Source organism: Diadema antillarum, unplaced genomic scaffold, assembly GCF_040938485.1.
Source record: "Diadema antillarum isolate AM-2024a unplaced genomic scaffold, OU_Dant_1.0 seq00001373_RagTag, whole genome shotgun sequence".
Lineage (NCBI taxonomy): Eukaryota > Metazoa > Echinodermata > Echinoidea > Diadematoida > Diadematidae > Diadema > Diadema antillarum.
The window spans coordinates 916,662-938,376 of NW_027272134.1; the positions used below are offsets into that span (position 1 = coordinate 916,662).

General features: G+C 40.6%; 1 protein-coding gene across 1 annotated transcript in view; it reads right to left on the reverse strand.

Annotated features, from left to right (window-relative positions):
- Positions 1-5,465: 5,465 nt before the first annotated feature.
- Positions 5,466-21,715, reverse strand: part of LOC139708776 (dynein axonemal heavy chain 10-like) — a 65,735-nt gene continuing 49,485 nt past the window's right edge. Inside the window, exons 53-72 of the mRNA XM_071620726.1 lie at positions 21,206-21,371; positions 20,322-20,474; positions 19,487-19,704; positions 18,731-18,952; positions 17,824-17,971; positions 16,516-16,651; positions 15,911-16,065; positions 15,364-15,582; positions 14,506-14,779; positions 13,840-14,096; positions 12,950-13,288; positions 12,064-12,264; positions 11,066-11,371; positions 10,394-10,565; positions 9,777-9,908; positions 8,989-9,200; positions 8,273-8,440; positions 7,513-7,693; positions 6,750-6,895; positions 5,466-5,825 (exon numbers count right to left, since the gene is read on the reverse strand). Coding sequence (XP_071476827.1) covers positions 5,679-5,825; positions 6,750-6,895; positions 7,513-7,693; positions 8,273-8,440; positions 8,989-9,200; positions 9,777-9,908; positions 10,394-10,565; positions 11,066-11,371; positions 12,064-12,264; positions 12,950-13,288; positions 13,840-14,096; positions 14,506-14,779; positions 15,364-15,582; positions 15,911-16,065; positions 16,516-16,651; positions 17,824-17,971; positions 18,731-18,952; positions 19,487-19,704; positions 20,322-20,474; positions 21,206-21,371 — 3,952 coding nt within the window. The 3' untranslated portion in view covers positions 5,466-5,678. The remainder of the gene's footprint in view (positions 5,826-6,749; positions 6,896-7,512; positions 7,694-8,272; positions 8,441-8,988; positions 9,201-9,776; positions 9,909-10,393; positions 10,566-11,065; positions 11,372-12,063; positions 12,265-12,949; positions 13,289-13,839; positions 14,097-14,505; positions 14,780-15,363; positions 15,583-15,910; positions 16,066-16,515; positions 16,652-17,823; positions 17,972-18,730; positions 18,953-19,486; positions 19,705-20,321; positions 20,475-21,205; positions 21,372-21,715) is intronic.

The following is a 21,715-nucleotide window of genomic DNA, read 5'->3' on the forward strand; positions in this document are numbered from 1 at the left end:
AATAAAAACAAATCGACGGAAGAATTTCATCAATTCAAATTTCTTATCATCATCATCGTGTGTGAGCTGATGTCTCTCCGGTGCAGTAAAAACATGACTGTAATGAATGTCGCAAGTGCTGGAGACCCCCCATCCCTTCGATCACTTCTAACCATCAAACAGTGTATTTTGTTCGATGGCTCGAATATCACGGCATAGTACGAGTCGGTGAGGTTGCAGGGGCGGATCAAGGAATTCTGTAAAGAGGGGGCGCCTTTACAAAATTAAAGGGGGGTGGCGCAAACACCCCTCCCCATTTTTTTAAATTTCTTTTGTTTTTACAAAAAGATAAAGGGGGAGGGGGGGGGGCACCTAGTGTGGTCCATCCTGAATCCGCCACTGAGTTGTCTGCAACACACACAGATACACATCATATCATACACACATGCCTGTGCACACACACACACACACACATACACAATACCAAAATATAAACACATCCACACCATACATGCAAATCCATTTCACTCAAATTGTGAATCAAGTGCACACGTGAACATGCACATTCAAACACTACACGACAAAATCAATACTACCCGCCCTGTGGCACATTTATCATTACAACATCAACATTTCAGTTACAAGACAAAAACAACAACAAAATATAAGGAAAGTAGTGATATTTTTGAGGAGTTGACCTTGACCTTTGACCCCCCTGACCTTTGACCCATGACCCCCAACTTCCCTAGATAATCACTGCCCATCGGTACAAGCATATATACTAAGTTCCATGAAGATATCTTGAACCATTTGCGAGATATGGAGAAAAACATGAAATTTCAATTTTTTTTTTCACAAAATAACCTGACCTTTGACCTTTGACCCTGTGACCCTAAAATCCACACAAAGTATTATCCCCCAAGGATATACCCTCATACCAAGTTTGATGTAAAACCACCACACGGTTCTTGAGATATCGACAAAAACAAAACGGGACGGACGTACGTACGGACGGACGGACGGACGGACGGACGGACGGACGGACGGACGGACGGACGGACGGACGACCTGAAAACATAATGCCTCCGGCCACTTCGTTGCGGGGGCATAAAAATCACCATTATATCGGACACATGTACATGCTACATAGCATTAAATATCACAGAAACTGCATAGCTGAAGACTCTCAAAACAACACAATATACTTTTCATTTCACACATATCATTTTATTCAAGGAAGGTATGAGTCATAAATAGAAAGAATCATATAACTCTGAAATATATACATGTATTAAATGATTAAATTCTTCAAATGGAGAAAATGGAAAAATGCCATCAAAATTAGGTTTCAGCAATTCACTCAACCTGTTGTAAGTGATGAAAATGTAAACTTTATGCAACAACAACAATGAAACAGCATACATGTAGAATGTACATGAACAATTGTACTTTAGGCACTCAAATTCATAAGTCAAGGTAATTGTTTTGAATATCATTCACCCATGTTTGCAAATATACTTCTCTGTTCCACACACAAACACATATGCACACGATCAAACACACACACAAATACATGTACACACACAACGTACAGAACTTGTCCCATATTCTGACATGGTGCTAATTTGTGTTGCCAATCAACTGAATACAATAGATCAATAGATAAATTTGAATACAGTGGAAACTCGATATAACGAGATGGTCGGGACCGAGTCATTTTCCTCGTTATAGCCGATATCTCGTTATATCAGTAGGCATAAAAGAAGGCATAAAATAAAGACATTAATTTGCACATGTGGGACTACCCATCATATTTCAATCAATACTGATAACTTGATATTGTGTGTGAGGAAATTACTCACCTTTATGGGTAGGAAGATGTTTTTCGCCAAGGAAATCCAATATCAAGAATGTGTTTCTTATTAATTGTAGATGTTTGAATTTGTAAATTTATATAGCTTGTGATTGTATCAAGATCGTCTGTGGATTGGTATATGGTTATCGTATGGGTGTGTGTTGTGTGGAAAGCTTGAATATGGTCTGCACAATGCTGTGTGTGTATGTGACACATTCTGTATGTACATTATGACTGCGTCTGTGTGAAGACGGGGAATTCCCTAAGTAGAAGGCCAATCACAGCATCAGATTGCCTCACACCTGCTAAACGTCATGATGATGTCATGTATACATATGGCCGTCCCACCACATTTTCTGCATGTATCAGTGTGCGTGCACACACACACTTCACATGTACAACATGCAGTGCTAGCTGGAGTGCACTGAAGAAAATGATTATGTGTGTACAAGACAGTTTTTGGCGCATCAAGCTTTACAATCTCGGAAGATGATAGCACAGGCGAAGTAAAGCTTTACCGAAGGCATTTTGCTTTACCTCGCTATAGCAGGTTTGATTTACTATGTTTTTCTTTGTTTGGAAGTCACAAAATTTATCTCGTTATAGCAGTTATTTCGTTATAGCCGATCTCGCTATAAGAGTAGCATTTTACATAGACTTGTGTGGAAGGAAATTTGGGACCGAGAAAATTTCCTCGTTATAACCAATATCTCGTTATAGCAGTGTTCGTTATACCGAGTTTCCCCTGTATTACTGCCTTGTTATTCTAATGATACACATCATGTATACCTACAATCATTGACTGGTTATGTAATCTGGTAGCTTCATATCAGAGCAAACTTGACTCCCAAATGTTGCATAGAGCACGAAATCACAATCACAATGGAAAGAATGTGGACGGATATCAGTATCTGCTCTTTGGTCAATTTTTTTTTTTTTTGAGGAATATGCCTCATTTCATACCTTAGATATTTACACAAACAAATGCAGGCATTTCATGTAACCAACAGTAAGGTAGTGCACAGCAAATCATATTCACTGTACAAGAAGTTAAGAACATGAAGATGAACATACAAGATAGCTAAAGAAAATGTATGAAGAATTTACAACAAATTTGTCTTACTCTTAAAAATGTAACATTTTCAACAAATTTCAACACACTAGAAAAAAGAAAGAAGACATAGCTGTTTTCAAATAGGTAGATAAGAATCTGAATGATGTCAAGAATCACTAACAATATTCTTAGGAAATAAAAAAAAAAAAACCCGAAGGGCTGAGCGAAAGGTTTGCTATGCTAGCTCCCAAGATGACCAAGCACAAAGACTATCATATCAGTAAAGGCTTTTCAATCAAAATAACTTCAATGAAAAAAGCACCCAAAAGTAGAAAACACATATCTTCAATGTGATAAAACATATTCTTTCAAGTCACAAAGTCCTTACGACTCTACCTTCTTCCATTTTCATTCAATGCTAGGTCACATTCTGATGAAAGTACATTTCATTTGTAATCACAACAGGTATCTTCTATAGAACTTACTGTCTCGCCCTCAGGGCAGTGATAGTAATATATCTGGTGCTCTCTCTTGGACAGAAAGTGACATGCTAAAGCAGCCAAAGACCTTTTTCTCTCCCTTCCTTGGATATGTTCTGATATAAGCTGCATATTCACAGCTGCTACCCTGGGTGAACTCCATAAGGCAGCCAGTTGTCATATGACAAGAAAAGGTAATGAACTAATGTCAATATTGACATAAACAGGCCAGTAAAGATATACAAGTAGTACGTAAGGCAACAGAAGGCACGGATTATACCATCAAGGTGAGATAGTGATGTAGATACATATAATCTCATATCAAACATATTAGACAAAGTACTCTGAATTAATACAATAATAGTTTGACTGCTTTATAGATGGGAGTATATGGGCAACACACATTACTATTGTAAGTTGAATACAAGAAATTTAGTGAGGTACACAGTAGTAGGCACTACGTATGCAATCAAGGTGAACAAGTGATTCAAATACACATCTCATACAAAACACAGATGATAGAGATCTTAGACTGAATGAGGTTTGATAGTCTTATGAATAGATACAATGCATGTAAAACAAACACACTTTACCTAGTTGTTTTATAAAGTATGTTCCCATCTGAGCCACCCTTACTAAAGACCGATGCATATACATATGCAAATTCTTGTAGTGAATAAGACAAAGCAATAAGGAGACCACAAATCTTTGGGAGCTAGGTCTGATGAATATTTGCTTGGTATCAAGTTTTCTTTCGTTGCAACTTCCGTGTTTAATTGCTTTTTATTAAGGGGGGGGGGGTGCTACCCCTGAAGCTGAAAATTCTCTTTTTTCTTGACTAAAGTTGCTTTTTTTTTCAAAATTTCTTTCCTTGGTCACCTCTCTCTCTATCTCAATATTCCATAGAATCATCCTTTGCCTACGGCTATCGGTCAAATGATAATGAAGAGTCCTGGATAGGAAAGGAACTCCCGCTCCTGAATTTCTGTCAGCATCACAATACTGCACTGTTTGCAATCTACTGCTTCTCCCAGAGCTATTCTGTTATCCCGTCATTACAGGAGATTGAATTTCTGGTCAGGACATAAAAACTTCTTCAATTGAAAGTCAATACAATACAATCACAGAAGATAATTTCTATCCCCTAATCCAAAGAATTGGTACGCAAGAGAAAACAGAAGGGTTTAGATATATGATATGTCTCTACATTATATTTTGGTTCTTCTTTCCAGAAAGTGCTATGCAGTCAAGTAAGAATCTCTAGGCTTATGATTCTTCCTTGCCTCTTATGAGATTTAGCCTCACGACGCATGCGGCTTTCAAATGATTACGGGATTACCTCTGCATCGTCTCTGCGCGTTATAGACGAGAAAAATCATGACTCAGTGAGGTAATTCTCATTCGTCCTGAAAATTAATCTGCTTTAATACAGAGAAGAAAATGGGTGACACACAAATGCACACGCAAAATAAAACATTGACAAACAAACACACACACACACACACAGACACACACAAAATATTCCAACTTTCTTTGTATGAAGTCTCCTTATTTCCATCCTCCACAAAGATAATTTCGACATTCAGAAAAGGGTCATTTTCAATACCTTAATCTGAGGTAAAGTTGTTTCTGGAAATTACTGGTATGATTTTATGGTAATAACGTTCAGCACAACAATTGATGCCACCTATTTTTTTTAATTTTTTTTCTACTTAGAAGTAGGACAGTTTAGTCTCTGTACGTTTAAGCTTCCCTTTGCATAATTCATCTTTTATTAACAAAAGTTTTGATTTTCCTTGTTTAGAGAACACCATACCTGAAGCTTATCATTTAAATGAAACACACTTCCTCTGACCCTGTGGCTGTTGGAGAAATGACATCATATGAACACCATTTGAATAGTGACACTGAAAACATAGAAATGCAACCCTCCTTTTTGATTTGTCAATATCTTTGAAAATACATCTCAATAGAAAATGGGAACAGGAGGTCACTTTCTACTCAACAATCATATTCTACTACCATTCTGCTACCACTCTAATCCACCATACCAATTAGGATAAAGATAAAGTTTACTCACAGAGTTTTAGTACCTGTATACTTTCCATAACATAACATTTCATTCACAGACTTTCTGTCTTCACAGAGTTTCTGTAGCTGTATGCTTTTCTTGATGTGAGTACCATATAATCGCATTGTGTAGATGGTGCATCATCAGAGCTAAATGGTAGTTTACTGGTTGAGCAGTGTGGCTCCAGTTGTCACGGTAACACTGCCACACCCAGGAGGGGTGGAGAATGGGGCGTGGTCTCTAGTCCGTGTTGAGGAGCAGACACACCCCTTGCAGGACCCAGTGTGAGATGTGCTCCGTCGTGGCCAGGTCGGCCTCAAACACCAGCCCCACCCCCATGGCATTGCGGCGCTGGGAGGTGGTGTACACGGGAGTCCGGAACGTGTTCTGCAGCAATGAAGTGAAAATGGACGGTGGATGGGGGTCAAAAATGCCTTCTGTGGCACAGCATACACATTGCAAACACAAACACGTAGGGTCTGCACACACATACCAAAGTATTACACACACAAACACACACACACACACACACATGGGCAGGGGCATGCATACATGCAAACACACATCCCCATAAACACTCACAAACTAATTTCACAGTAAAATGCTACCTACATAGATGTTATCGGGGGGGGGGGGGGGGGGGGGGGGGAGTAATAACAACTATTCACAATGTGACACTGGTCTTTATTCTGAGTAACTGTAACAGGAATTACCCTCCCACTTGTTTTACATTAATATAAAACATGAAAATTATTTGAAAGTTGACACATCCATACGATTTGATCCCTTTAAAAAAAACAAAAAATTTTCCTCTGAAATTCTACAATTACATGAAAGACAATTCGTAGTTATAATATAGGTTTGAAAGGAACAAAATCAGTATCTTGACCACTTTTTTGTTGTTATTTCCTGAGCATACTTGAGTATGTACTTGATGCTTTGACCTCTGCACATAATTTCATTTGCATATTCGCAAACAGATATCATTAATTGCAAAAAGAGAGCAGAACAGATTCGCTGAAATGTTTGCCAAAAACTGACCTGAATCCGACAGTTGAACTCTACATTTGTAAGTATTTAAGATACAAGATTTGGATTTTTCTGTAAACACAGTAATTTAAACAGCCAATGACAAATTCGAACCATTTCTTCAGTATCAACCTTTCTAAATTTTCTCTTCTTTTTTCTTTTGATTTGGGATAATTTTGACTTAAAAACAGTAGATACATTTGCAGGGGTTTTGGAGAGACAGAAGGACACAAATACATTCTTAGAGTTTTTAGAGATGCAAAAGGACACAGTTGTGCTTACCTGGAGCTTGAGTCTGTGAGCCTCAATGGGGATAACCTTGAGGATGGGTAGTTCCTGGATGAGGACCTTGGGCTTGGGTCTCATGAGGCAGGCCTCATCCCGGTCCCATGCAGCACCCTCCAGGTACAGACCAGTCACAAAGCAACCTGAGGAGGAAGACGTTTTTTGGCTTAGTTTTTGGTTTCATTTTGTGAGTATAAGGGTTGATACCAAGCACATTGGGTGGTACTCTGCAAAATTGGAATTTACTTTCCCCTTGTCCACAGCAACTGTTCAAGTTGATGGGCTTGAAAAATTTTGTAATCATACTAGAAATCAGCTGTTATTGTAATCAAATCAGTCATCAAACAGACATGCAAAGAGGGAATAAAAAGGTGGAGGGGGAAAAAAATAGCATGATGAGAAATTTTGATTTCCTTTCTAGTTGCTTTCCTTTATCAAATATCAGCTTGTCTTATTATTCCTCCCAAGAAAAAAACAAAAGAGAAAAATCTTGGACAATAAAGCACATAAGCCATGCATTTTACAAAATACTTAAAAGCCCATTTCTGCATTCTTTGGGCACATAAATGTAATATACAGGCATTCTTTTATAGGAGAGTTGTTACATGAACAATGACAAATGTGCACCATTTATGGCACGCCGGGAAGGGGGGGGGGGGAGCATAGTGTCCTGAAATTTACTCAAGACATTGTATACACATCATAAGTCGCATAATATTACTGTCTTAGACTGCACTTTAGAAAAGACTGCCTTCATTACCTGAATGGGCACGTTCGGTGACCTCATCCGGTGTGACGTAGTGGGTCACTGACGTGTACAGCGTGGACTTGTCCAGGGGCCAGCCGTTCTTGCGGCACGTGGCCTGAACCAGCGCTGTGAGGTAGGACTCTGGGATGTGGAGACCACTGAGCCACATGACTGGAGGCTCCGCCTCATTCACCTACAGAAGAAGTCCAAAAAGTCGGGAGAATGATTACTATGATCATGGTGCTCACAATAGTGATGACGACAGTGATGATTATGTCGATGGCAATGACAAATGGTAGGATAGATAGATAACTATTGTAAATACATCTATACATAATCACAATAATAATAATAATGATAATTAATAGTTCTTATATAGCACATAACACATAGTGTATATGTCCTCATCCTCTCCAAAAATGGAAAGATTATGCAAAAACACATAAATCCATTCCAATTACATGCATATGTGTACGTTGTAGATTGGTCAATACATTGAAAGATAGACATAGATAGGATAGTGAGAGATAGATACAGTATGTAGAAGTGGATATATATACATATGAAAAGATAGACGGACAAATAGATATATAGAAAAATAGAAACAGATAGATTTAGACAGACAGATGGACACACATTAATGGATAGTAAGATGAAAATGACTGATATAGACAGAGAGATGAGCACATAGTTAGATAGAAAGATGAAAGCTGACAGATATAGATAGGTATGGATAGATATAACGACACATGGAGAAGACGCCATGGCTCACCCATGTGGTATACTGGTTGAAGCGCCTCTGGAAGTGCAGCATCCAGTTGCCCAGGGACTTGAGGGTGTCCGGGGCCAGCTTCCTCCAGATCTGAGGGAGCTGGCCGTTGAAGAGCGCCCTCGCTACGTTGTCCAGCTCGTTGCTCATACCCACCTCTCCCTTCAAGGCCTGAAGGGGGAAAGATGTCAAAAAGTGAGGATATAGTCACTTAGTTATGGACTCAAACCAGTCATGATAACATAGTGTGAGACTTTAGGCAGAGTGTTCATGTTTCTTGACATGGCTAACATAGGATCAACAACATAAACACTGTCCAATGGTTATCTTATCTGAGACATGTTCCTCCATTATGCTCATGAAATCATAATGACAAGGAGAGTTTGACTGCAAAATGAGTTAACTCCATTTCTGGCAACTTGAGATATTTGGGATTAAACTTGCTAAGGAATAATGAAAATGGTAAGAAAATATGGGATATTTTTAATCACAGCTTCAAAAACAGTTCTTGATATGCAACAAGAGATGTATCGCTGCAAAGGTATTAGCTTGCTCTGTCTGATGATGGATTTACTTTAAAATGTTTACACAAGGCACTTAAACCCTTTTGCAACTAAACTCTTCATGTACTGCTCTCATAAAAGTACAATGAAAATAAGCACCCTCACAAACAATGAAAAAAAATGAACATAAATTGCAAAAAAAGGAGAAGGGCTTACCCTCTGCAGCTCAGCCAGAGAACGAGCCATCCTTGCGATGAGGCGGTTGAAGCGCTCCAGCTCTTGGAGTAGAACCACTGTGGTCGGGCTGACATCCAGGCCGTACTTCTTGCGGATCTTGTCCAGGTCGAACTGCTGCGGCAGCTTGGCCTGGATGTCGGAGGCGATGCCGGCGATGAAGTCATCACGACTGATGCCGGAACTAGACTCACCTACCCATCAAGAAGTATTGATCAGAACAGAATTCAAGACAAAGTGGTCAGGTATGAGGTCATGTGAGTGTTGGTGTGAGTATGTGGGTTTGATTTAGTTCCATTTTTTTTTCCCCTCAGCTTCACGAGACATGAAAGTAAGTAAGTGACACAAGTTCTTTACAATCGTGAAGCAAATCACAGGTCACAAACTTGACTAACTTGCTACAATCAGATTTATGAAGGAAGTGTTTATCATACAATTCTTCTAGAATTTTTGTGCTTAGAACTGCATTCACCAATCATGCTTGGTAATGTACAATCTTCTTTAGAAAGAAACACCATGGCACACATATGCACATCATATAAAATATCTATGAACACTGTTTCAAATTTCCATGAAAAACTTACTAACCACAGATCAATGTTTTCCAAGCTCAAAATGCAATAAAGCCACATAAAGCAAAGTAGGGTGACATAGCCATGGACTTACAGGACCGGTCTCTTTAAGCAAATCTATTATTAGATGTTTAATAACGTCCCACAGCAAACTTTTGGAGAGAAATGCTGGATGACTTGTGTGTAGACTAGACTGACCTGTTTGTGGTTGAAGCTCCACTAGCTGAGACCACATGTCTCTAGCTGCCTGGGTGTAATAGTTGATTTCAGCATTAGGATGCAGTCCAAATACTTCGGGTGTGTTGGCCAGTGGTAAGTCTTCAATCAACTCTGCAGTTAGAAAAAGAAGGGCAGAAAAGATACAAAGCAATCAAGAAAAATGTTTAACCCTTCAGCCCCTGAATCATCCCAGCCTTCCCCTTGAAAATCACTTAACTGTCTGTGCCCCCCATTAAGTGTGTGTGTAGAAGTGTATGCAGAGTGCAGATTGTTAATGTGTGTGTATAATTATGTTCACGGCTTATTAATATCATTTTATTTTTCTTTGATATTTGTTCACAAATGAAACCTAAAAAGAGTGAAGTGAAATGCTTCAGATGAAGGAAAAATCAACAAGTGACCAGATACAGTATATCACATCAAATTCCTCCAATAGACAGTAATAATAGAATAAACCCTTACAGAAAAGTCTGTGAGGATGGCGATATCTATTCCAATAGACATTAATGATGACAACATGATTTCCAAACCCATGTATGCTTGTGAGTTATTTATTCAAACATCATTTCCAGTAATAAGATGAAGCAAAAGCTCACGTGTGTAGTTGTCCTTGGGGCCTGGTTCTGGGATGCAGTAATCCACAGTGTCATTGACATAGAAATGGAAGGGTTGGAAGGTGTCAAAGATGAAGTCTCCCATGTACTCATCCATGTAGGTGTTGAGAATGCGCCGGTCAAAGTTGTCAATGGCTCGGCCTCCGTACATCACCTTCAGAAGAACAATTCATCAAAGACGTAAGTGTTCATTATTGCAGATATCTTGAAGTAACAACGTTCAACACTAGGAAAAGGGGAGATATATCCACTATCAAGGATCAACATATGAGGTGACCTGTAACTATGTGACTTTTATTTTAAACTTGGAATTATTATTAAAAATATTATAAAACCAGAAATCTCAGTGTGCATGAAATTTTCACAAATTTCTCAAGGAGCCAAGATCTGCAAAAGTAAAATGTACAAGAAAGTTTTTGTTTACACATTGCATTGAATGCCAGTAGCAATTCGCAAAAGTTTCATGCTGTAAAAAAGGTCATCAGCTCTAATTTGCGTAAGTTTCATGCAGCGAATGTTTCTGGTTTTACAATACTTTACGAAGCTTTTCTACTGAAAAAACAAAACAAAAAAAAAACTACTAGAGTAATGTTAACATTACTTGGCTTAGGTGACAAAAGTTTAAAAAATGTTTGTTTGGCTGCGCAAACTCACCTCTCCAATGAGGTACTTCAAGCTGTTCCATGGGATCTTGGTGTCGCCCTGCTCAAAGGCCTTGGTCAGGTAGGTGTTGAGGATCTCCTGGCAGACGCGGAAGTCGGACTCGTTGAAGTCGTAGGGCACGTTCCAGCCGATCTTGCCGTACTTGCGCCGCTCCTGTACCACGGCGTGGAAGAAGGCCAGGACGAAGATGAGCGGCTTGAAGGCCTCGTGAGGGCAGTCCTCCAGCACCTGGGCAGGGATCTTGTGGTAGGTGCTGCGAAGGTTGAGCTTCAGGCCATTGGGAGGCTCCGTCACAACCTGAGGGGAAGTAAGCATCAAATTCACTTGAACTCACAATGGGTTGTATAAATGTAGCTAATCGGATTTGCCGAAATGAGATGCACTAGGTGCTATCCTGCTGCAGATTAGTGCTTGCCCTGTGTGTGAGCCACAAACCTAAACAACTGCTTTGACTTAGTCTGTCATCCACACGACTGTTTGAAGAGCAGTTCCATTGTATTGAAATACAAAGTTAAAGTAGCTCACAGGCCAATCTTATTAAATGAATAATGAATATGTTTAAGGTTGTGATGTTAATGGAGATGCAGCATACTCTCACATATTCACAGTCTTGCAATATGCAACAATGAAAATATCCTCCAGTGCACTGGATCTCCCCTAACACAATCTTACCTGTGCATTATTTGTATAGTATAACCTTACTAGAAATTGTAAAGCAATCAACCATGTGTCTGTTTAGTTTAAGAGTATACCAGTCTGTGACAGAAATGCTGTGTATCACATCATTCCTATGTTCAAGCTTTAAAATAAAATGTAAATGTGAGACACTCATAAAGCCTGGTATAGTGAAGTTAAAAAAACCCCAAACAATGAAAACTAACTGAAAATCAGATGGTAAATACCTAGAGACAGAATATTCACAGACAAATAAAGACGGTGTATATCACGTTGATATCATCGTGCTCATGCCTTCAAGTACTCCACCATACCTTGAATGACCGCTGGAGAATACCGATGGGGAAGGCCGGGGTGGGGTCAGTGGTCAGCCAGAGCCTGAAGTCAGGGTGGGGCTTGGTGATCTTCTCCAGGGCCTTCTCTAGGTCACGCAGCCACTTTGCCAGGAGATGGCAGTTCTGCAGCATGAGCCACTGGCCACGGGCTATGGCTGTCTCCAGCAGTTGCAGGGCAACCTGAAGAAGACAATGACAAAGACACAGAGAGCGGCATAAGAGAAATATGTCGTAGACCTTGAATGACAGTCCTGTCTGAATCCTGGTACACACAATCACATATTTTCATGGAAAGAAAACGGTGCACTAACTCCGTTCAAAGTAAATTGAACGTGAAAGTGTCTGCACAATAGCAATAGTTAACTGGGTCTGTGTGCTTTGTCTAGGGTTATGACAAATCAGTTGGAAAATCATAAATACCTGAAGCATGTTTAAGTATGATAGATTTCAAGATTTCAAAGAAATGATGTGGAAATCAACATATGAAAACATGCTTTTGCAAAGTACTGATGTATGATTACAACAAATTTGTTTTCTCGGGTTGACTAAACTTATTTTTATGGCCTTTCTGTGGTTTTGGCTACACTAGAAATTAACACCTGTAGGCATTGCCGCATAGTGTAGTTAAAAAACAACAACAAACAAATCAGGAATTAAATGACCTCCAATCTGTTAATATTTAAGCGATGCTTTAATTCATGGCATTGCCTCAGATGTGCTATATATCAAGTGTCTGGATGTAAGTACATGACTTGCAAATGAACAGAGCTGGGTTTCATTGTTTAATGTTGTGAAAACATAAAAAGGGAAAGTGCCCTTTTTTTTTCCTATCCAGAGATCTTGCTAAAGCAGCAATGGACCTCACCTTTTCTTGGCCCTGTCCCATGGAAAGGAACTTTAGCTTGTTCCCACCAAACCCTGATCTTTCCGCCAACTTGGTGAGGTCGCTGGCGGGGTCAGAGCCAGGGCTGAGGATGAAGACGATTGGGGAGAATGGGGAACTCTGGTCAAAGATGGCCTCGAAGCTGATGACCGGCGGAGTGACGTACTTCTCGCCCATCCGCGAGGTAACGTAGTCCGTGATGGCACGGTAGCAACGGTCCACCCGGAAGCAGCGCAGGAGGAGTAGGCGCTGGAATTCATTGAGGCCGTCTTTGTACTTCATGGGGAAAGGCATCTGTTCTGGGGCATCTTGGTCATACCACTATGATATCATGGAGAAGCATACAGAGGAGATGATGAATGCGTGGCTAAGAAACAGGCATCAAAAGAGACATGGCCTCAATAAATAGTATGATTATCAGTATCGGTACTTAACATTCTTCGTCATCATTACGTGGAGAGTAGCTGATATCTGTCTGCCATAATATATGCATTCCTTTGCTTAATATAAAGATGTATATATATAACAAGATATTCATAAACAGACATTATGTAATCCTGACAAAGAGGGAGAAAAAACAACAACAACAGTAAATGGGCTTGAATACAATGAGTTTCACAAGAAGGTAACATAAAGAAGACAATGATTGTGTATCCTCAGAAAAAAGAACAAACAGTAACACATATCTATTCTTTACATAAGATTTCTGCTGTGATTTTTTTGTTCCCTCATAGAGAGTTTTGGCTGCATTTATCTTCTGTATTGAACATGTGGCTTTCCAAGGGTACACGGCATGCAAACAAGGAAAACACCTGATAAGCACTGTAAGTAATTTAGCCCAATTCAGACGTGCTGCTAAGGGCATGGCTCACCTCCTTCCAGATCTTCTCGTTGCGCTCGATGTCGTCGGGCAGGCTGTTGAAGATGTCGCTGATCTCCATCAGCTTCATGATGTCCTCCCAGCCCTGCTCGGGGATCCACTTGTGGGGGCGGCCCCGACGGCTCTTCTCCAGTGACAGGTTGCCCTTGATGAAGAAGTCCAGTTCGTCCTCCGGCAGGTTGTCCTCCGACTGCTCTAGCTTGATGGTCATCTGGAAGGAGAAGAGCAGCTTGTGCTTCTCAAAGAGACCTGGAAGGGATGGGGGCAGGGCAGACAGGGAGATGGATGGGTAGAAGATTGGTCAAGTGGTCAAGTTACAAGTTGTATATGAGCCAAAGTTACTTCACAATAGTTAATAATGAAGCATATTAGAACTTGATGTACTGGCATGCTGATGGCATAAGACCTCTTTCATGTACAGACTAGCTCTAACACTGACTTTCTGCATTAAAAAAATATCACAGTGTTAGGCCATCAGCTCTTAAAACTCTCAGCTGCAATAACAGCGGCTTTAATTGCAGTTTGCTATAGGATTGGTAGCACTGTAGGGTCTTGTTCAATCGTATTCATGTGTTCACAACCATAGCCTTCTTTTGCATGTTCTATCATCCCCAAAATGGGACATGCCATAAGATTTAGGGACAAGGGTAAAACTCACCAGTGCAGGCATAGTTGTAGATGTTGTGGGTCAGGGTGTCCATGATGTTGCGCAGCCGCTTGATGAGGATGGAGTCCGGCAGACTCTTCTTGAGGGAGAGCTCGAAGACACCGAGGAAGGCGGCCAGGGAGTACTGGTACATGCTGTTGATGAGCGCCATCTCAGACAGCACAAAGAAGAGGATGGCGCCACGCTTGGCCGCCGGTCGGTAGCCATCGCGCAGCTTGTCAATGTCCACAGCCGTGGTGGCGGCCAGCTTCAACTTTTCTGTGACCTGTAAGGATCAGGGTGAAGAAGATGATTAAACAGATATTTAGATGTACATAATTCTTCAATAATTTCATTGTGATAACTCTTAAGACATTTCGTTGTGATAGCAAACATTTAGTTGCTACAACTCTGAATGTCAGCTATCACAACTTGAAACATGCATCTTCCATCCACTGAATGTATTTTGTTGTTTTCCACCATGTAATGCCATGAGCATAACTAATTCTGGCAAGCCAGTAAGTGAAGCAACTCAGTTATCATGTTCAAATAAATATTTCTATTACGTAAAGCAATGGGTGTTGCAAGTACATCCATACAAAAATCATGATTACTTTTTTGTGTTTTTGTATGCATGACAATTTTGAGCAAGGATGCAACAGCTTCTTGAAAAGCATTTAAAATGCGTCTTTATGACCTTTCAGCTATGAGGTCATAACACTTTATTCAAGACAAGCATCAGATTGTAAATATGCAGATGTGAATTAGATCTTGCATGTCAAGCAAACATCACTAGAATATGCAGATTTCAATTCATGCACAACCAGTGCATATTAACTTCACTGGTTTCAATCTTGTTGTTATTCTAACCTCAGAAGCCTTTGACTTGGTCTCTTCCAGGGTGGAGACAAGCTCCACGTTGTCCAGCATGTTACCGGTGGACGTGGCCAGCTCCCTAAGGAGGGAATCCTCCAGGTCCTTGAGGAGACGCTTGTTGTCGCTCGTCTCCTGGATCAGCCGCTCCCTCTGCTCCTCCAGCTCCTTGCGCTCGAATCCGACGATGACGCTCAGTAGCTGGTCCTCAAGACCCTGATGAGGAAGTGGCATATGAGGTGAAACACAATTTAGATGCTTGCAACAGTTAGGTTGATGGTAGCATGACGTTTCTCTAGGACCATTCTTCTTATTGACTAAGCGCTTATAATGGGCAAATGATTGTAAATGAATACCACTTCCGTTAAAATGCTATTACCAAGTATGATATGATTGTGCAGGAAATCACATACTTCTACATCACTTTGAAAAGTCATCATATGATAATGAACTTTTGGAGCATAATCTGAATTAGATTTGGATTTGGATTTGGATAATTTAAAATCATAATATCCTAAAAAGACAAAGAGAAACTTAAGCCCACCTTGAGGGTGACAGTGTAGTTGATGACCATGGCCTTGCCAAACACAGCTGGAGTATACTTTGGGTTGGCCAGCTTGGTGTCCAGGTAGAGACGGAAGTTGGGGTCATAGTCCACCTCTTTGTCACCAAGCATTATGAACTCCCTACCAGCAGCACCTAAAGAAAATCAGTAGGGGAGATGATTGGATTATTAAATGCAATCATAATAGGATCACCGTCATATCTACCAGTATGCCACTCATACAGTCATCTTTAGTGAATGAAAACATTTACTACACAGTACATATAGGAACATATTTGTCTCTTGCAGAGTTATGTTAAAACATTTGCACACAAAATAATTCATTTCATGAATCAGACTCATGAAAGTCGAAAACAGGGCAAGACCTCTCCAGTTTGTTGTATTTATGGTTGGGTTGAACAACTTTTTGAGTTACAGATAGAAATCACTTAACCCTAACTAGGCCGGGGGGGGCCTCAGAGGCCCCCCCCCTCGACGTTTCGCGTGATGTATCGCTATTGCGAGAAGCTATTGCCGCGACGTTTCATGACTTTTTTGGGAAGATAATGCAAACTATCATTACTATCATTCATTATTCACAATACCTTTGATGTTCTTTTCCAGGACATTGTCAATGACAGGGTCAATGTACTCATCAACATCTTGGAAGAGGAATGGGAAGCCATACTTGATGGCCAATTCCAGCTGCTTCAGGAAGTCTGGGTCGTTAAAGGTGCACACCTGTAATCAAACAAACAATCAAATAAATTCTCATTATCCTGTGACATCACACGCTGAAAGCCTAAATACACACATATTTGATTGTTAAAATTCAAGAAAGAACTAGGGAAGCACTCTGAGAGCGCAGACCTCCGTCAAGCATGCAGCTCATTTCCACCACTGATCTCGTTCTTCCAAAGAGATATCATTGATTTCCATCCATGTATGTGCTGAAAGTCGCCTGATTTCCCAATATAAAAGCCTCTGTTACGTCATAAACCTTCAGCTGCACAGCACGCCTAACCCTAGCAGAAAATAGAGCACGCACGCACTTTAGTGCGCGTATGCAAACCTCAATACGCGCAGCCTGAACTCCCAAGTTCATTGACCCTACCTGCCAAAATGTCAAAAATCCTTCATAAATTCCAAAAGAATTATCAGATCACTACCAAAATTTAATCATTTGTTACTTGTGTCATTCTAAACCTTTCCTGCAAGTTTCATTTAAATCCGTTAACTACTTTTTGAGTTATTTTGCACACAGATAAACAAACGAACGAACGAATGAACGAACAAACCAACGGTAACGAAAACATAACCTCCTCCCTTGGCGGAGGTAACTAAGGCACTATCAAGGATGTCTGCGTCCCATGCGTTCATCAGAAGAGGTTGAATGTGGGACATATAAAGAGCAAATTATGACTGTTTGTATACATTCCAAACAGATTCATTCGGATAAATGAAATACACACACATCGCAAGGCACATCCAAGACTTCAAAGCTGCCAGCATAGCACTGTCACAATGACCAGGATTTATATTCTATCACAGATTTAGGAGCATTTCCAACATTTTTAGTCTACAGATCCTAATATCTGTTGGAAGATGTCCAGACAAGAGGCATGGGAGGAGGTGGTTGCCCATTGAAAAAGAACATGGAGAAGGAATGCATCAAAAATAAAATAGCATCAAGTAGTGTCATTTCCTTTCCCACGACAATAGCAACACATCACCAAATGTTTATCTGCCAATCTACACATACAGGCAGATAAATAGAGACATTGTAAATTTGATGTACGGAGGACTACACAAAGTGGTTAATTTTATGTGAGCACTGGGCACAAAGCATTATTTTCTTTGAAGAGGAGCGAATAAGGAATGATGTGAGGAGACCTTGCCAGGCAGGTGCCTACCTTGAGGTTATTGGGCTCCTCCTTCTTCTTGATCCAGTTGAGAGCCTGCTGCTGGGGGTCGATGCAGAGTGGGAAGCGGCTGGCCCTGGTGGTCAGGATACCGTTCTGGATGGACAGCTCGTCGGGAGGCAGTCCCTCTGAACCCCACCTTTACAGGCAGGAAAGAAGGAAGAAAGATAGACAGAATGGAAGAAGTGGAAGAAGAAGAAAAGGAGAGGATAGGTTAGTGGTTGTATGCGTAATGTATTGTCTGCTTTGCGATAGGCAAAGAAATCTCTAATACTGTATAAGCTGTTATTTTCGCGAGGGTTTAATTTTTGCGAATTACATTTGGACCGCGAATTCAACAACACCCGAAAATGTCACCACGCGCTAAGGTAATAGTGCGCTTATGAAGGCCTCTGTGTCAATTCGCGAAAACAACATCTCGCAAAAATGTCCGTGACCACCTCATTCGCGAAAATATCTGTACGCGAAAATAACAGCGTATACAGTAAACCATGCTAATTTATATCAATATCATGGAGCACACAGGGCACCTTGACTTGATTGCCATTGAGTGCAACACTGACTGCAACAAATATCAGCGAGTAGGCATGCAGGCAGCGCATCTTTGCAAATTAGAATTTCAACAGAAATTAGTCTGTTTGACAGTGCAATATGGGGATACAGTATGAGCACAATGATAAAACCCAACTAGATACTATGGCCTGTGCATTTGGAAAAGCAATCAACTAGCTTATGTATACGTACATGTATAAGTACAATTTTGTACAATGATGTCCTCCTTAGCAAAGACAGTGCCACTGCATTAGAATGCAATGCGCCACAACATAATGACATTCAGCACCCAGATAGGGTTATCCTTCTCTTATCTCTCAGCTTTAAGATAGAGACCATGACTCACTTGCTGATCTCCACATCATCAGTGAGTAGGTTCTCCACCTTGTAGGGGTCACTGATGGGGATCTCCCGCTCCTTGATGTCAATCTGCCAGTCGTGGTAGACCATCTTGTTGCGGAAGTCCCAGGTGAAGGCCCCCACGTAGCTCAGGAAGGCAGAGGACACCAGGCAGTCGCCAAGGAGACGGATGCGGCGCTGACGCAGCTCCTCCAGATCTTTGGTCCATCTGAGGTTTCAGAAAAGGATGATCTTTTTTATCACAATCTGTTAACCCATATCAGATTAGCAGCTTTTCAAGGAGAGACTTATACCGTGTACCTCCAGCCAAAATATGCACTAATTAGTTTATTAGCCCAAATTTACGAAATGCACGATAAGAGCTTAGAAAAACCCAACCCTGCATCGTTGCTGTAATAAGGAAAAATTTCCAGGCTTATATGACATCTTTCTGTGACTTGTCAAGTTTCATATCCTGCTGATAAGCTGGAAATTTAAACTCTGCTACACACTTTTCATATCCTCAGAATGCTCTCAATACATTGTACTTTTGTTCACTCAAATAGCATGCTTCTTCTTACTCATATAATCTCCTTTCCATTTCTCATATGACAGCTCAGGTCCTTAGCGCTATGCCACTGGACTTTCTTTGGACTGCAGGACTCGGCACCAATATTACATCCCCTCCCCCTAGCACATGGCAATGTTGTCATGGATATTCCATACAAATGATATAGATATGTCCCCCAGGGGTGAGACCCACCTGACATTCTCTGAACCCAAGCCTGAGATGAGCTTGTCGGCAGCAATGAGACGACGCTCCATGATCTCGGCCTCCTCCTGCAGGGTGCGCTTCTCTGACATGGCATCCTCGTACTTCTGGCCCAGCTCTGCCAGCTCCTTCTCCAGCGAGGCCACCTCGTTGTTGATGCGGTCCAGGTCCCGCTTGGCCTGGAAGAAGGTCTTCTCCAGTTTGGCCACCTACATGGGAATTGGGAGAATGACGACATGTTAGCAAACTTGGGCTCTCAGTGTCTGTCATAGAGATTAACCCTACAGTCAGAGCAAAACACTTTCACATAAAGAAGATATATCCAAACATTCTTTTTGCTTCACATGAAGTTTTCAACATTGATGCACTGCTGTAATTTACCACGTCTTGTTTCCGCATATGATGTGTTGATGAAAATTTTAACTTTTAAAGTACGCTTACTGTTCGTAAAAATTCATATTTCTCCTCTTCTTTTGCTTCTTTTTGACAATCATGCAGATGACTGAAATTGTCATTATTTACATCTTGTTCTTACTGTTCTGCCTTGTAAGTATGCATCACATATTCCATTCACAAGTCATTCTTCAAATGCACTGATGTAGGTTAATCATGCCTAGAAAGGACAGCCCTCATTTCATAGTTTCTGAAAATGCTGCTTTGTGATCATATTTGCTCAAAATGTGTAAGAAAGCACACACAAAAAAGCTAGCACCGTGTGAAAACTGTGATGTGATGAGCATGGTGTCTCCTCTTTCTCCCTTGTTGAGTAACATGGTGTACCATCACAAACAAACTTATTTGGCAAAATGTTTTATGCTGAGTGTACCTTTTCTCTCTTGGGCTTGATCTCTCTAGCCACAGAGCAGTAACCAAGGACTGCAGTCACAAACTTGAAGAGACCCGCACCAGCAAATGAGATGGTCTTCATGTCCTCGTAGGTTGTGTCCAGATCCTTTAAGAAGTTCCTGACAGTCTTAACCTGTTGACAAAAGGGAATAGAAATATTTTACAAATAAAGCTATTGTGGTGAGGAATGATGCTGCAGCTCAAATGCAAAGGAGCTCTTGATAATGAGCTCACTAACATAGTTGTTGCCTATTTGCTATAATGTGAATACCTGCAACAAATTTCATTTACAATGATATAAGTTTAGACAGCTGGGACAGGAAAAAAAAAAATTCCCTTAGCTGCAACAAAGTAGTCAAATGACGTCCATCTTTATTTTCTTAAAATGTACACTTTATATGAAAACATATATCAGCAGTCAAAAGATGGCTCCTCTACAAGATCTGGTAAGGATGGCTGAAAGGATGCACACAAGAGCGGAAGGAAAACCTGGATAGAAAAGCTGACTAGACAGACTGATAGATAGATAGATAAATAGATAGATAGATAGATAGATAGATAGATAGATAGATAGATAGATAGATAGCTAGCTAGCTAGATAGATACACTGTAGATAGAAAGGAAAGGAGGTACATACACAGTAGATAGATACATGGATAGATAGGTAGATAAAACAGCAAGTTGATGCATTGAGACATTGATATTGACAGATTAAAGAGTTGTAGACAAACAGAAAAACAGATAGATACTTGTAGATAGACAGATAGATAGATAGATAGATAGATGGATGGATAGATAGATAGATAGATAGATGGATAGAAAAAAAATCTCAAGAGAGAAAGAAGTGTCAAGCTGGAACCACACCTGGGTTTGTGAGATCCCATCCACATCCATCTCCTGCAGTGACTTGAGGAAGTTGGCCTCAGCCATCATCCCCTTGGCTGACTTCCAGGACACCTCACGGATACCACGCAGCACCACGATGCACTCACACACCATCTGGACAGCCTTGGGCGGCTTGGCAAAGGCCCTGCAAAAAGAACAAAGGTCGGGATGGAGAATCAGTGATGTACCCAAGAAGAGGAGGTATTACGAAGTGCTAGGTAATCTTACTGGAAAATCTGAAATATTTGCGTGCATTTTAGTTTTGCGAATATTGCAAGAGCCAAGATTGGCAAAATTACAACGCACGCAAAAGTTTTTGTCAACACTGTGTGAGTGAATGCCTGCGGCAATTCGCGGAAATTTTATTCCACAGAAATATCTTGCTTTACAGTATCATACAATCATATCAGACGAATATACCACAATTGACAAGCTACACATTAATCGCAAGTAGAACCCCCAAACATCCCAAAGATATCCCCAAAATCA